This window comes from Semicossyphus pulcher, unplaced genomic scaffold, assembly GCF_022749685.1.
Source record: "Semicossyphus pulcher isolate SPU_LCO1_2020_fin unplaced genomic scaffold, fSemPul1.0.p SCAF_8, whole genome shotgun sequence".
In the NCBI taxonomy this organism is placed as follows: Eukaryota; Metazoa; Chordata; class Actinopteri; order Labriformes; family Labridae; genus Semicossyphus; species Semicossyphus pulcher.
Window position 1 is genome coordinate 8,731,980 of NW_027211759.1, and position 17,167 is coordinate 8,749,146.

Sequence of the window (17,167 nt, forward strand, 5' to 3'; positions counted from 1 at the left end):
TAATTAGGACACGTGTATGAAAACACACAAAAAAACGGCTCAGAAACACAAAGAAACCTATTTTTTTCAAGTGTGGACTACTAAGAGGAAGCTACATGATTGCAAAAACATCACAAAACAACAAAATGGAAACAATAAAATAACACGAAATAAAATAGAAACATGCCCTTTGGCTAAATCAACAAGGCATTTAACAAATATAAAAGAAACATAAATAAATTATAAGTTAAAATAGTCTTAAAAATATACATTTACAGAAAAACCAGAACAGAAATAAACATTTATAAGCTACTGTCTCTATAAAGCTGTACACTTTTGGCCAGTGTAGACAATTCTTTTAAAGTAATTTAGGATTGCACAGATGTTAAAACATTAACACTGTCGAGTGGCTGTATGCAAAAGCAACAATGCTACATTTGTACTGGATAGAAGTCATTCGGCGAAATTTTCTCTCTCTCTTTCCGCTCCCTTCCCCCCCCAAACCGTTCAGTCCTGAGAGTCTGCTCCGGTGTTCAGGCTGCGCTCCGCCGGGGCGCACCGAGCCGGAGCAGCCGGCCGGTCGGGCTTCTTTCCCCCACACCACACCGTCCCCTGCTTTCTCCTCTCCGGCGTTTAAGTAGCGACAAGAAACATCCTCCCTGTCTCGATCCTCAAAAATGCGAAGGCAAATAGTGCAAAAAAAAAAACACCTACAGGAAGAAAGAAGACATAAAACACGATGAGTTTTCCGAGGAACAGTCATTCTGAAGAAAGACGCGAGTCAGCAGAAGGCGTCACCCTTTACCCGAGCTTTTTCCCGCCACATCGTGACGCACATTCCCCTCCCCCAACCAGCAGCGTTACTACAGCTACTACTATCACTACTACTGCGATTTCACCACCACAAACTCTCCCCACCCCCCTCACTGATAAGACTGCCTGCGCTTTACGGGTCGCGTAATGCTTTAACTTGAACACAGGAAAAACAAAACAGAAATGGATAAATAGACGCCTTTTCTACAGATATGAGACTAAACATAAGTCCTTATAACTCTTTATAATTAAGAAGTTGGTTATATAAAAAGGTACACAATCAGAGCTGTCATATTAAAATACATTTTAACGATTTGAACTGTTAACAAAAAATAATACATCTTCATACCTTCAACGAATCCTCTTTCGTGGAGTTTGTTCCACCGGGATTGGAGACTTGGAGAGGTGGCACGCGCTCATATCATTTGATTTTCTGTCAGCAGCCCTCCTTCGTTTCACGAAGAAGTCTGTTGGAAGGAAGAAATACAGTTAAATACGCATAATTCACATGATGGGGAAATTACGTACAGAAAAGAAGGAAAGGGAAGGATTAAGAGACAGAGCGCAGCGCTGAAGCCAGGAGCGCACACATGCTAAACATTGAATTTAAATGCCGTTTATTTACCTGTGATGTGCGTGTTGTTGTCAGTGGTGGCCGTCCTCTTGCGTCTCGCACACGGGACCTGTCTGTGAGCCTGCTTCCCTGAGTTCAGCTTGTCTGTGCGGTTCTCCTGGTTGACCTCCACCGGACAGGGAGTGCTGCTGCTCTCAGGCAGGGCCAAGCGCTCCAGTACATCCATATTCGGGGTCTCCGGGAGAACAGAGTCCGAGGGGGTGGGTGTCTGCTTCACGGGCGTCGCCGGCACCCTGGTCCTCTCGTTCTGTACAGAGTCCTGGTAAAACACCGGGGTCTTATCCACGGACACCTCTTCCCATGCGTAATCCCCATCCAGCGGGGTGTTGGCCTCGAAATTAAAGTTCCACCTCTGCTGGTCCCGCTCGGAAATCTCCCGCAGCTTGGATTTCATCTCCCGGCTCAGCTCGTCGTGATCCACCGGTCCGAAGAGGTTGCGGCAGACGCTCGTGCGCCGGTGGAGAGGGAAGGTCCTCCTGGCCACCAGCCTCTCCAGTGCGCTGCTCGATAACTGCACGTTAGACATCTCCAATATTTTTTCCACAAAGATGAAATTCGACTGATGCCCGATAAGAGAGTATCAGGTGTTGTTGTTGTTATTGTGGCTGAAATGCGTGCGTGTCTCCTTCTCCTCGCCTGTACGTGACTCTCCTCCACAGTTCGGTTTAAATGTACCTTCGTAGTGAGATTTGGAGTATTTAACCTCCCTACAACTCGTCAGTCAGAGCAGCAACCTCTCGGGCGAGGTTCTCATTGGTTGTCTTGGTTTGTCGTCCAACCCCCTCCAACAAACACGCACAACCCCCACCCTGATTTCCCGTCGGCCCCTGATGCCCATTTGGCTGTGCGCCGAGCAAAGCGCAGCGATTTGAGTTTTCTCTCGGAGAACACTGAGCGGACTTTCCCGGTGTCAGTGTCGAACTGTTTGGAGCTGCACCTTCAGGTCGACTTTGGGTGGTTACACAAGCAGCTGGTGGTTGTGCATCCATTATCGGACACGGCTTTATATGCCTACTTCTGAGTTGTGCGTCCGATAATGGACCTATAGGTGATCGATCGTCTTTTTGACACACCTCATGTCATTGACACACGATAGCACTGGATTCTCGTTGAATCATTGTAATGAGTAGTTTATTTATTAATATACTGAAAGAAAGTTATTTAAAGGTAGTGTTGTTGTCCCATATTTGACCCCTTTACGTTACACCACACACTAACAGTATATGCACCCTCCTCCTTTTCTCCTTCGCCAAAGCAACACCTCCTTCTCCCTCCTCCCCGGGTCATATAATATCTGCAGTCAGCCCTCTGCATGAATTTTGCAGCGACAGAGCTGTTTTGGTTTTTTACGCACATTAGCAAAGACGCAAAGTAAGGGAAGAAGGCAGGGTCATAATTTAATCAGCAGTTTTAAAGCCCAGCTGAGCAGTTGTAAACTCTGTAAACAAAGTGAAGCACATTTTCAGCACAATTTAAATTAAAATGAATGGATTTATTTCACTAATTATTTCCACTGTTTTATGTAAAAAGACTGTAATCTTTCTGTAATCCAGTTAAATCACGAATTACAACATTTCAGCCGTGAAAAACAAATAAGATGACTGCAGTGAAAAAGGCGTTATATGTTGAGTTCACTTTAAAAAGTGTCACACTCGATTAGCAAAGGTGTTTAGTTACAGCCTGGAACAGTGAGCACAAATCACTGCAGCCATGACACAATCAGTCCGTCAACCTGGAGGATAAGTATGGTTTAAGATAGGTAGCATTACGTTATTAATTATAGGTTATGTTCATTTATTAAGCATGTACATTTACTTCACCTACTATAGCTATCTTTAATATGACACAAGTAAGTGCAAGAGCCCGTAGTGCCTGCAGAGTCTGCAGTACTCAGATCCAAACAGGCAGGAGAGACAGCAGACAACGCCTTTGTCATTAACAACAGGTGCGCAGCGACACTTAGTGGTGCAAAACGGGTACTGCAGCTTGTTAAATTTGCAAGCGTACATTCAGCAAAACATTGTAAATTCTTACAACCAATTCCGTTAAACGTTTGACATTACTTATAGCTAAACATGTGTTGTATGTGTTAAAGAAAAGCAATATATTGATCATAATCTGTAATGAAACTGCTGGTAAAATACTGTTATAAATGTATTATCGATGTGCATCTAGTTAGTGCCTATTCTGTTCCTCTCCTTTACATTTTTATAGTGCCGCTGTAATGCTGAGTTATTGCATCTTATCTTTATTTATATTGTTTAATGAGCAAAGAGAGTTGGTATAAACACAGTGATATTTCAAAGCTTCTACTATTCAGGGACTTAATTCATTTGCAGGCGTTTTTTCTCCTGAAAAACTTTGACCTTCGTGTGACACTATTATGCCGTCACACAAGTGACACCAAGGCACATTTAACACATGAGAGTTGCTGGTGTTACATGAATTAAAAAACATGACTTCGAGTGTGAGACCACCAGGGGAGAGGTGTCGGGACAGTTAGCAGCAGCCTGCTGTAAGGATTCACCTGTTCCATTGAATGTCAGGTGCTCTCTGATAGTAAAGACCCCTTTTCCTGGTTAAAGACCCCGTCTGTTCGGTTTGACATGTGATTCTGCTATATAAGGATGCTTTAAATAAATGTACACAGAGATATACATTATGTTGTCAGGTTAGCAGCACCTGGATACACATAATAATAAACTATTTCCTACAACACCATAACATTTGAGGACTGACATTATTTGTATTTTTAAATATTATGACAAATTAAAGTATCAAAACGTTAATCTGTGTACAGCTCATCTGATGTGATTGTTTACTTTTTACGTCTCTTCATTTATTGTGATTGGCGCTGTTCTTTTAATAATATCAATAAAAATATGAATTTGTTAGTATTTTCAATTATAAGATTAATGCCAAACCTACATAAAGATAATTTTCTTCATTGTGACTTCCCAATCTGTGATGAATGCAGGCAGAAATCTCTATGTGTTGGTTTCTGGCTCCCCCTAGTGGTGATATGTACCTACTACAATGTTGCTGTTTCTATAAGCCTAACTTATAGCCGTATATAGTGTATGTATGCAGGGTAAGCAATCAGATCTTAAATTCTTAAATCAAATATCCACTTATATCTAATTATAATTAATATTTTTTGTAGTCTATTAGGTTAAACATGACATCATTAAGTGGATTAAAGAGCGTGACTATAAACAGAATCAGACAATTATCCCACCTTCACATCGTATTACTCACTTCCAAACTGGTCACAGATTTACTTCACAGACTTCTGTCCCTCAGGCGAACTTTCAAACTGATATCATCAGCTATAGCTAATGTTTAAACTGCCATGAACATGCAAAGTGAGAGCCTGTATTCATTCATGTTTCCTCACAGCTCCATCAGAGCAGCAGGTTTGGTCAATCAACTTGCGTGAAGTCCTCTGACCTGTTTCTCTCTGACAAATGGAGCAGTGTGATTCTGTATTGCAGTTCCTTTATTGCAGGAATTTAAATGTTTAAAGATAAAATTACTTACTGCATGTATTTGTATTTGTTCAGTGTAAGTCAGGAGATTTCCACTGATCATAATTAAGAAGAAAATTTTAATGTTACAGTAGACTAGGTTTAAAATGCATTAGATGCATACAGTATGAACTATTTGCCTTGATGATCTTTAGTACATCACAACCTTGAGCCTGATATTGCCTTTATATAAGTTGTACAAGCGGCAAATTGTAGTAAAATGTAACAATTAACAACAGATTATTTTTTGTGCCACCAACTGAACTAGTTCCACATATTCACTGAAAAGTGACTGTTGTTGCCTAGCAACCCAAACATTCTCTCCTTTTATCATGTGCATTTACCTGTAAGTTTTAATTTATCATCAACCAGTAAAATAAGAGTCTGCTGTGTGAGTCAGAGGTACCAGCTTCACCAGTCTGCGGTGAGTTTAATTAATAGTATTCAGAACACCTGGCTGAGGCGGAGTGATACACAGAGTGAAAAGTCCCAGTGATGTTGTTCTCTATATCAGCACTCATGGAGTGCCTCTTGTCCAATCAGATTACTTGGTCAGAACTAACTGTTAATGTATAAATAAAGGAACTGATTGAATTTGATTGATCAAATGTTTGACTGCTAAAATAACATGGCCAAAATAACTTAGTGCGTGTTTTTGTTCAGTGTAAGTCAGGAGATTTCCACTGATCATAATCCATGAAGAAAACATCATCTCATTTCACAAAATCTAAATGTTAAACAAGGGTTTGAGTAGTATATGCTGCATAAACTATTTGTAAAGCTATTGTATTAAAATATAAATTACTGAAACATCTACATCAGACTATTTTGTTCTATTAAAACTCGACGAAATAAATCTTGAATTTCAGTATGTGACACATTTTAATTTAGGAATTACATCTTTTTCTTGTCTTCAAGTCAAGCTTCAAAAAGTCTTCTCTGCTCTTTTTAGTGATGCTGCCGATGGGATGTTTAGTTTTTTTAAACTAAAAGGCCATTTCAAGTACTTCTCTACACCCCCACCCCCACCTCACCTGAACAAGCTGATCCTTTTGATGTCCCTGAGGTGCTGCAGGCATCACCAAGGGGCCCTTCGGAGGGAGGATAAACAGTCATTTGATCCCACCGCCGTATGTGACACCTATAAAACGGCTTTCTCTGCATGCTGCCTTTTAGCTTGAAGTTAACACACCCAGCTGGAGTGATTTCCTGAATGAGTTTGCTCCCGTTTCCTCCCTAACGATCCCCTCCGCCAAATTATGTAGGTGTACCTGTAAGCTACAAGAAACAGCAGCAAGATTTACAAACGAGCGACTGTTTCACGTGGGATGAAACTTCAGTTGTGCTTCCAAGCTCAGTTTATTTTAGAATGCAAACATTACCTGACTGTATCTGACATTTGTAATATATTTAAAATGCTTAAATATGTGTTGATTTATCCCAAACCAAAGCAGCAGTGTCAGTGCATGTCAAAAAGTACTGACAGCTTCCACTGATACAGACTTCAGCAAATATCAAACACATTTATTTGACTAAAGCCCTGCAGCTATTTCTGTGTCCGCTTTGATATTTAATAAACCTGCTCTAGTCTGGATGCATTGATAATGACACATCTAGGCTTTGTGGACGTCTACGATGTTATTATTTAAAGTGTTGATGACAGCTGTTATCGCCAATGCTTTTATCTATAATGGTTATTTTTCTCAATAAAAATAGAACAGAAAAGGCCTCTTACAAAAGTTGTTCTTCAATAAAAAAAATATATGAAGCAACCATAACAAATTACAATCTTCTTTTAGTAGGAAAAAACATTAATTTATGCAGCAGTCCATTTCCTGAGAGTCATTAATCAATCTAACCCCTGGTACAGTGAGTTTCAGCCAAAACATGTGAAATGCAATGACCCGTGTCCAGCCAGAGCTTTAAAAACATTTTTACAGAGTTGCTTGTTGAGAAGTTAAAAATAGCCCGTGGAAGGTTTGAGTAATACTTTCGCAGAAGCTCAGAGCGAAATGGAAAGAAAACATGAAAAGGCAGCTATGAGCAGCTTGTGCCTAACTGGTGCTGTTCCTCTGCAGATAGGACTGTTTGCTTTTGTCTTGCTGTCTATAGAACAACACAAAATGTACCTCTAATATTTTTGTATTGCGGGGAGCTTTGTAGCTTTGCATTTCTGTCTTATTTTGAATTTAAAAACCAGCTTTCTGAACGAGAGAGAGATTGTCAAATATCAAAAGGGTAACCTTTGTTTCGCGACAACAAAAGTCTTCAAAGGAGCGGCATCGCTGAAGGCTTTGTGTTTTTCAATGCTTAATGTTTTATATGCCAGGCAGTTAAACATTATAAACTGTGTTCAGACAAATACCCACAGCCTTGGGCAACTCCTGCCATTCATTTACCCTCACAATAAGAAAACCTCTGTGCTCTGTTTGCAGTTTATGACCTACAGAACTTCTCAGGCTTAAGTGTGCCTCATCCAGCCTGCAGACAGCATTGCCTTAAGCTACAATGCCAACTGTTTTACACACACATGCAAATAAGACCCCAAATAAAAATGTGTTTTTATACATATTGTCATGTGTTTTATATACATATTATAGGGGCTATGTAACCATACGAGTATGTTGGCAGCTTTGGCCAGTAACTGAAAAGGCATTGGAAACCTAAAGCCACAATATAAACTTTAACTCTTGAATTCAACAGTATACCAACATAAACTGATATTAGCAATTACAGATGCACCATATTGGGTTTTTTTGCCGATATCTTCCAACCCTTTTTGCCAATTGCTGATTTCGATACCGATATATTAGGCACACGTTTTTTTCCACCTTATTGCAGAGAACATCAAGTCTCCCCTGTAGTGGAATTGATATCATGCCTACTCTTATTATAGTGGCCCACTGGCAGATGCAGAAATAACATAATACAGTGCTTCTTGCTTGGGGGAATCATTGAGCATTTAGGCATAATTAAAGTGCTGATAATACCGATAACGTGCCGATAATATCGTGCATCCCCATTAGCAATAAGTAACACTCGCTATTTCAAAGAATGGTTCCTTTTAGTAAATGTGTAAATTACAATTAATATAATGCAAATAAATTAATGTAAATACTGCTTGCTTCTCCTAGGTCATGGTCATTGAAAGTAAAACTAATTTAATTTAAAAAGAAATAGGCCAGTGGAAAGTGAGAGTTGTACCATTTTCTTAAGCCATTAAGTCTTCTAAAACGGAAATAATAAAGGACAGAGGTTCTCTTCTTTAATCTCTTAACCTCTGGCCTGGAGTCCTCAACTCTTGCACAAGAGAAAGATAAAAGTGCTATGTGTTGTTAGCTGAGGGATTTTCCCATCTGGAAAATTCAGTCTCGAGAAGAATCTTCAGAAATGACTTTTGACAAGCATAACTTGATGATGCAGCACATGCAAAGGTTATAATTGCCCAACAGTGACTTCTTTCAAAGCTCTTAAAAACTTCTTCCACAGTATTTGCAATGACAGAAAGAGATAGTGGCTACATACCTTGAGTTTTTCAGAGTGCACCATTTGTAGTTGAGTCAAGCCTTTGGATGTCTGGTGAGTGGACGTTGTTGACAGAGAAATTTGATCTTCTCCATCTTACATTTTCGAAAACGTCTACATTTCTTTAAGGTTAAGTGTGTAAAAGCTTGGCAGAGCCGTCGGCAGAAGCTGAATGTAACGTTCATAATTATGAGTTCATTAGTTTTCAATAACCTCAAAAAAACAAACCACTACCATATAATGAGCTCTTTGGCGGGTCGAGTCCGCCATGTTTCGGCAGAGACGCCATTTTTGTACAGTGGCCCAGAACGGACAAACCAGACACTGTTCAAGCGGCCACCTTAAGTTCACCTGCACGTGTCAAGGGGGAGAGGGACGGGGTCGGTAGTTAGTTGTTTGCTATGTGCAACATCACCACTAGATGTCACTAAATTTGATAAGCTGTTTCGTGACAGAAGTATTTATGTAAATAATGGATGTAACTTTTGTTATGACTATGATGTTTCAATAAAGTAAAACCCTTTCTAATTGGTTTGATAATATATAACTAGCTAGGAGCTGTATCAATGCTTTATAAATAGTTTCATGCTATATCAGAAACAAGGCATTAATAAGAACAACAACTGGGTTGCCAGGTTGTGAAAAATTTACCTTTGTTTTTGCTTTTAGCCTTTTAATAAATTTATAATTAAGGTGTTCAATGCAAACCACTTTTCATTAACTAAAACATTTACACTATTTGCACTACAACTTAAGACTTGGCGGATTGTTTAAAGAAAAACTTGGTGCCAGAAAATATTTTGTTTCTTAATTGATTACCTACATTTATGAGGATAGAAAAACAGCACAAGGAGCTCCCAACCTAGCAATGCAAAGGTTGGTTTGTTTTTAACTGTTATCCATAAAGTGCGCGGAAATAAATGTATAATGTTATTTAGGACATAGGTTACAACTTATTAACCCTTTCTAAAAATGTTTTTGCAACTAGTTCATCATAATTTTTATTCTGTATTATTGGATTCACTTGCATATGTTTTTTAGTAAGAAAACATTGCTCTTATTCTTTTTAAAACGTCCTTTTAGTACATTCATTTTAATCTGAGCAGCTCTTCATGGCGAGTGACGTCTGAGGCGTAGGCCGGGTGGAAGTGACGACATACAAATGAACCAAAACATGTAACCAACGGGACTTTTGATGAAAGCGTGTTGTCAGAGCGTAGCCTATTAAACACCTTTATGCATCCTATTGTGACTGTGGGATTTAAAAAATCTACTGTTGTAGGTAAAGCGTATAAACTGTCACCCGACCTCAGCTAAACCCGCCAGTTAGGTCAGACTGGCCATGTGAGAAATTGACGAAAAGTAGCGGAAGTAAGTCTTTTTTCTTCAAGGTTTTGATTTCAAAATAAAATGCTTTAATAGTTAGCTATGCGAGGTTGTTTTATTTTGTAGAGAATATACCGGATCTGGTATTGTTGATGCTTTGAGATTCTTACTAAACAGACTCTATACACATGTGATATGTGTGTCTAGAGTGTAGACTGCATAGTCCATCGTTAAGTGCTGTTTGTCTTTTTCTGTCAGAGTGGAGCGGCAGTCTCCTGTCGGAATGTGACAAGTTCACTGCTGAATGCTTTTTCTTTCAACTAACTAACTTACAAGACGGTTTTAAACGTTTGGACTGATGTAGCCTCACGTTAGCATGCCCTGAACTCATCCGGACTTCTGTCAGTAACGTTACTTTAATCCAATAAACTCAACTGGTGAGTATTGTCTTACATTTAACGCTAACAGTAACGTAAAGCTAACGTGAATCGAAGCATGGTCTCTAGTAATGATTGTTTAACGTCGGTTAATTGTTAGCAAGCTTTCCAGGTAACTTAGCCTTGTTAGCAAGGTCAAACCGTCAGAAAATAGCCTGCTACAAATAGCTAATGTTGTTAGACAAGCTTTTGGCAGTGCATCTCCTGTGATTTGTTTACCACCCGAGAGCCATCAATAAGGACCCGTGCAGTGATTATGTCAGACAGTGGTCGCCATTGCTGACACATAACTGTAATGCCTTGTAAGTAATGACTGTGAGTAGGTGTAGATAAAGAGGTCTTACGTCCATGTGTGCACTGTGCTGTGCCTTGCTGGGCGGTGTTCAGGACTCAGCGGCTTAAACCACTGCAGGGCGTGAGTTTCAGGTTATTCTCCTCCTTCTTAACGCTTTCTAACGTGCACCCCAGGATGCTGACTGTCACTTGGGTGGGGCTGACGCGGATGACAGTACACGGGAGCACAGCCTAGGGATAAACCACACCGCTCAGGATCGGGGTTAAGTAAGGAGGGGCGGATAAAGCCATGACCAAGTCCGAGTCGAAGAAAAGCAGCGTGGGCGCGATCAACGCTACCGGCAAGTGCGCCACAGCCGCATCCGAGCAGGTCAAGAACGGCTCGGTCGAGCCAGGCTGTCCGGATCAGAGCACACAAACCAAAGCCAGTGTGATGAAGCAGACCTCCAGGGAGAGCCTGCACCGGAAAAACACGGAATGTGAGGTGTACGACGACGGGACCAACACCTTTTTCTGGTGAGTGCTTTCTGGCAATGTCAGCAGTGCAAAGTCAAATAGTGAACGCTGCAGACTCTGAAGGTGTTGTTTTGACTCCAAAAATACTTCAAAATGACAGTTCCTGCAGAAAAATGCATGTGTTTTGGTGTCAGCAGGATGTGTTATACCTTTCAAGGTGAACTGAAAGACAGGTACAAGTGACCTCTATTTATCACAACAAATACAGTGGCATTGTTTCAAATGTTACAGTATATGCAGTGATTGAAATATATATTAAAGCTCCTGTGAGCAGTTTTTCGATGGTTATGAAATAGACTGAATGTAATTCTGATGACTCTATATGACCTACAAAAGCAAACCAGACCATCAGCGACAAGATAGATTATTTCTACATAGTTATTTTTCATGCCTGAAACTGCTGGTGGGGGGTAGGTGTCAGACGAAGCGGTTAACTGCATGCTGCCTTAGTTTAAATTTTCCAGGGCAAAACTTTAAAGTGAGTGATGCATATGACTGTAAAAGAAAGAGTAAGGGATTTTTTGGTAATAAAAAAACAAGCATGTAGAGGACAAAATCAGCAAAGAGATAAGAGGTACAGCTTTGCCCACAGGGGGCGCCAAAATCAACACAAACTGAAAGTTCCTTACAGGAGCTTGAATGTCTCTGAGGCTGTGATGGATGCTTACATTGCACATCTAGGCTAAGAGCTTGTTGACAAACCATTGGGCAATATCTCAGCCTGCACCTTCAGCAGTAAGAACTACATGACAAACTTGAGGTCAAGACCGATATTTTGTCCTGCAGTAAACTGGAGTAGTGAGTTCGCCATGCACCAACTGACACAGATTCTCACACAGAGACTGAGAGAGCACGTTGACACGTGTGGGATGCATGAGTCTAGTCTGGAAAAGTGACATTCTCCTCTGCAGCCATCTTTTAAGATATAGCTGCACTGACCCTTCAACCTGTCGCTTCAGGAATATTTAAGCCTGAGTAAGTGCATGTGCACCTCATCTCTGCTTTGTGTGCAAAAGCAAGGGGGTTGGAAGAATCTGCTAAGCTGTCCAATATCTTTGACAGCAGAGGAGTCTGGTGCTCCCAGAGAGGAACCTTAATGAGAGTGTCTCATTACTGTGTTACGACCTTGGCATCCAGGTTTCCTCTTATTGTTATACTGGAGGAATTAACAGGAACTAAGAATAAGATACTTCTGTCTCTTCAAGTTTTTAAAGTAGGCCAGCATCGTGCAGTATGTAGAAGGATTTCTAAAATATACGGCCAACCCACTTATATCAATAAGGATAAACGAAATAATAGAAATGCAGCCAAGTTTATACAGTAGAGTTCAGCAGAACTACATACTACTGCTTACAAAATGACGCCAGGTTGAATCAACACTTGTATAAAACTGTTTCATCATATACTAAACCTTATTACTGTAATGAAAATAGGCTTAAAAGCAGGGGTTGTTGTATCAGACTGCATTTGTCTTAGCTTGTACCCAATAAAGTGGCAACTGTGTGTAGCTTCATAGCAAGAAGCAATACAAAGATATCGTATCAAAAGTCGATGTTGATCTTGGCTGAGGCTAGCTCAGTGTAGTCTCTGACAGTCAGCTGACCTGCTCTGCTTCATGACTGCATTTCCTTGTCGTCACAATACAGACGTGCAGTAAACACAAAGCAAAACCTGAAACACAATAACAAGTAAACAGTGTTTATGTAAAAACATGCTAATTGCAGAGTAAACACAGGAACTGTACGTTTAAGCTAATATGCAAACGTCAGTATTTGTTTATTTATCGCACAGTACGTCATTGCAATATTGAACAGTGTGATCGCACATGGCAGATGTTTCTCATATCGTGCAGGCCTGCTCTGCCTGAACGTTTTTGATCGCTGTGAAGGAATTTGACCTAACAGTGGTTGGTTTGCACTCCCAGTTTGTTACGGTGGAGACATGATGAAAACTTTCTCTAGAGATGGAACGATATTTTTTGAGCCTATACTTATTTCATTACTGCTAATTTCACATGTTTATACTTAGCACGGAGGGCAGGAAGGCTACGCTGTAGTTAGCAAAGATGGATGATTTAACCCATGTAGAAAATGTATTGCAAATTACAGTAATTACGTTGTCTTATAGGCATCTTTTCTGTGCTATAGTGTATAAAAAATGGAAGTTATCCAGTACTGCATATCAAACAACATGTAAGCCTGTACTGATATAACTGTTACAGACTGATACTGTGCACAGAAGCAGATTGGTTGTATTGTGTTGCACAGATATACAAAAGCACGTGTGTCGATGGTGATAGCTTCCTCTGGTCGTCAATGAAGGTAACTGTGTGGCATGCAACCTGCCTTATTACAGAGTGGAGCAGGGGAAGTATTTTTATGCTGAGAAAAGAGGAAAAGCTTGGATAAACCTTATATAGAACTCAGCCTGACGAAGCAAACATTAGTGCTGGCACACCACATTTGATTTTTTTCCCTAAATAGCATTGCTGCCCTCACATTTCAACTCCAAGACACAATTGACGCTTTTAGACTTCTAAAAATATAATGGAAAAAAGTTTTATTTCTCATGTATTTTTAAGACAGGAAGTGGGTGTGGTAACATCACTCAAAGGAAAATTGAGTTCATGACAGGATTTAATGTTATCTAAGTGTCACAAGGACAGTGAACTTTTGACTAGTAACATAGTGACATCATGGAAACCAGAGTCCACTGTGGTCACATATAACTGACAATCAAGCATGTTGTATTGAATGAAGCCTCTCTTTAGCTCAGTTAAATCAGAAACTGCATTTGCATGCCTATTCCCAGCCTCAGGACAACATCAGGCTCTTTTTGCACATGTCCTAAATAGTCATGTCACAATTTTCAGCCAGTTTATATCTTGTTTTAGCTGGATGCTCAACCTCAATTGTGTGGCAAATTGTGTTCTAAGTTAAGCTTGCCTCTCAGGTGCAAAAGGCTGGTATTTCCGCTGCTTCTCTCCTCTACCGGTTGGTGTGCATGGTTGTCAGGGAAGGGAGAAGCCAGGCCCTCCCTAGTGTCTCCTGCCAAACAGGTTGGATAAGGAGCTCGAGCAGGGAGAACATGCTAATGACACCTGGCGTACCATCTCTGTGACTCAGACTCTGAGCCAAGGGACTGGTGGGTGGGGGCGACGTTCTTTCATTTGACAGATGACAGCAGTGGCCTCATTACAAAATAAGCCTAAACAGGGCTTTATGGTGATATTAAGTAGCCTTAAATGATAAGACTGGTGTGGTTTTATCTGATAAACTAGTCCCCGTAGAGAGCAGTGTGTGTGTTTCTACTGCCTCTGTGACACTGACCTTTGCTGCTCCAAAACGATTAAAAACATGTAAAAGAGCTTCACTGTTGCACCCCCTGACATTTTCCTTAATGGCAGTAAACATGAACAGTTTGTTTGTTCAGAAGCAACACCATGACTGCTTCTTCTTTCTCTGGAGAATAGCTCTGTCAGCCAAATGTCACTGAGCATGCTCCGGGGACATGGTTTCATGTTTATGCCTTGTTTTGCTAGTTTGATGAGCCGAGGGGAACAAACTAGACTCGCTGTTTAGTGCTCTTTAGTTTGTCCTCTAGAGAGCACGGAGAGGTTTGTTCTGCAACTGTAAATTGTCACAAATAAGTCATAGCATTTTGTTTATATTTTATGTAAGAAAACTGCTTTAAACCCATACAATATAGTTTGCTATCCGCTTCTCCAATGGTCCCTGGAAAACCTCCGCCAGACGACGTAAAACACGTCATCTGGCGAAGGCCAGGGAGCTTGCTAAACTACACTTCTTCAATCTAGGGCGCCCGCCTCCGATGTCATGTCTCATTCAAAATCGTCAGGTTTGAAATGTAGACTGCAGACCTGAAGATTTTTTAGACGATCCACCGGTAAATTCTTGTCACATTTCAGATTCTGCACCGCTCTGAGCCGTTGCCTGCAGCGGAAACGGTAGTATTTCCCTCCAGCGTCTCTCGCTGGGCCTCAGAGGGAGGGGCGCAATGCACGCTGGGTGTTGTAGGAATGTAGAATGGGCGGAACCACGAGCTGTTTGTTTGACTTTCTCCACAGCTATGCCGCATATTTCACACATTATTGCTTCTATAAATTACAGCTTTGACTGACAGTGGCTTTTTACAGGGGTGAACTGCTCCTTTAACTTTTTAAATGCTTAACTAGGGTTCAAAGTCACTGTGTAACTTTGTTGTTTGGTTCTAAACTTAAGCAGACACTTGAGATTCAGCTTAAGTACAGAAGATTTGTGTTCCTGCAACATTTCGCTATAATCCAGGCCATATTCGCAGTATCATTGGTGCACATTGTCATATTATTCGGGGTTTGTGACACTGCTGGTTGCAGTTTATATACTTCACAATGAGCGTCACGGTTCTCTTGCAGGTCACTCACTTAGCATGCTTGTGTTTTAACTGAGCTCACTGGAGTGTTTTTTTGTCAGCTGACAGACCCCGAGCAAACAAATCCAGCATCAGTCAAGTATTTTAAATTCGGGATCATCCGAGTCAAATCCATGAGTCCATGGATCGCCTCGGGTCTTCAGAGTACTGCAAATGATAAGTGTAGGGCAGCAACTGGTTATTATTTTTAATACTGATTTTTTTAAATGTAGTTTTTTGGCCTTTTATGCATTTATTGACAGAGAGAGGACAGTGTCGGAAACAGGGGAAGAAATAGTGGGGATGACACGCGGCAAAGGGCCGAGGGTGGGAGTCGCGCATATGTCACCAATTTAATGCCCCTTAATGTTCATTTATGTGTTCATTATTTTCTCCATTGTTCAATCACTTTTTTTGGTCTTCAAATTGTAGGTATATTATTATATTTCCCAAAGCCCAACATGATGTCCTCAAATGTCTATTATGTGCACAACACAAGTATATTAAGTTAAAATTAAAGTAAAATACTCACTTCTGAGAAGCTGGATTAAGAGTATTTTTATACCTGTTTTTCATAAAATAATAACTAAAATCAATGAATCAAATATCACAATATTTGAGGATTAATATAATAGTTGACAACTTATCACTTAAGCACTCTGTAGCAATGGCAATAGCTATCTGAGCAATCTGAGCATCCAGGGTTTAGTATTAAACCTGACTTAGTCCCCTCTTTATCTCCCTATAATTTATCTTGCAATTATGTCCTAAACAACTTTACAAATACCATTGAAGTGTTTGATTCTTTTCCTCCTCACTAATCAGGACTTATAGAATTATGTGCATACTGTATGCCCTTGTGTAACACATATCAGTAAGTGGCTACATAACACTTTGCCCCTTGAGTTGAGATAAATCCCACAGATAGCATTGATGTATGGATGTGTGACTGTGGTACAACAGAGGCCAAGGTTTGCTGCAGAGTGATATGAGAGATATGAGCCCATACGGCCAGCATCAGGGCCTTTAAACTCAGGTTCACAACAGTGTACTAATGTAATGGCTGAGGACTTTTGCTATCCACAGTCATGTGGGTCCCAGGCAAATTGATACAGAGCTATTTTTTGTCTTCCATTTGAATGTGGGAAAATGTGGAAGTGACTCATAAAATTCATACATCCTGTGTACTTAATGTGTAGCGCAGCCCTTTTTGTAGCCGTTTCCTGCTGCAGTCACTAACCCAGTTTCAACTCATCGGTTTTATCTCCTCTCCACTTCCCTCTTTATACTTCTGATTATTGTTTTCAATCACAAGCACAAGAGGACTGAAAGCCTTTTTAAGACACTTATAATAACCAGCATGCTCAGCTCATCATGCTGTGATTTATTATTGCTAAGCTTTCTCCTTTGTTGACCTCAGATGGCAGCAGTGTATTTTTACTCTTTTAGTAAGTCTTATTAATCTCTTTCTTTCCATCTCTTCTCTCCTTCTGCAGGCGAGCCCATACTGTGACAGTGCTGTTCATTCTGACCTGTGCTCTGGTCTACGTCACGCTGTTGGAAGAGACCCCCCAGGACACGGCCTTCAACACCAAGAGGTCAGTACCTGTCTCAGAGGGAGCTGGTTTCATTAGTAAACAGGACTAATTGTTTTAAGGGTTATTCTAGTTTTCTAGTCCTGCTGAGTTCTTTTAAATATTTAAATA

General features: G+C 40.5%; 2 protein-coding genes across 2 annotated transcripts in view; one reads left to right on the forward strand and one right to left on the reverse strand.

The window, feature by feature from the left end:
- Nucleotides 1-902: 902 nt before the first annotated feature.
- Nucleotides 903-2,114, reverse strand: LOC138613179 (cyclin-dependent kinase inhibitor 1C-like). The gene is made up of 2 exons (XM_069686788.1): nt 1,418-2,114; nt 903-1,259 (listed from the first exon to the last, which is right to left on the reverse strand). The coding sequence occupies exons 1-2, from the start codon at nt 1,950-1,952 to the stop codon at nt 1,144-1,146; spliced, it is 651 nt and encodes a 216-aa protein (XP_069542889.1). The 5' UTR covers nt 1,953-2,114; the 3' UTR covers nt 903-1,143.
- A 7,904-nt stretch (nt 2,115-10,018) lies between these two features.
- Nucleotides 10,019-17,167, forward strand: part of ptdss2 (phosphatidylserine synthase 2) — a 28,396-nt gene continuing 21,247 nt past the window's right edge. The window contains exons 1-3 of the mRNA XM_069687070.1: nt 10,019-10,241; nt 10,710-11,051; nt 16,958-17,059. Of these exons, the coding sequence (XP_069543171.1) occupies nt 10,825-11,051; nt 16,958-17,059 (329 nt within the window). The 5' untranslated portion in view covers nt 10,019-10,241; nt 10,710-10,824. The remainder of the gene's footprint in view (nt 10,242-10,709; nt 11,052-16,957; nt 17,060-17,167) is intronic.

Coding starts and splice junctions, on each gene's coding strand:
- LOC138613179 (XM_069686788.1), bottom strand. CDS start 1,952: ATGTCTAACGTGCAGTTATCGAGCAGCGCACTGGAGAGGCTGGTGGCC. Junction 1,260..1,417: donor CAACAACACGCACATCACAG/GTAAATAAACGG, acceptor TCCTTCCAACAG/ACTTCTTCGTGAAACGAAGG.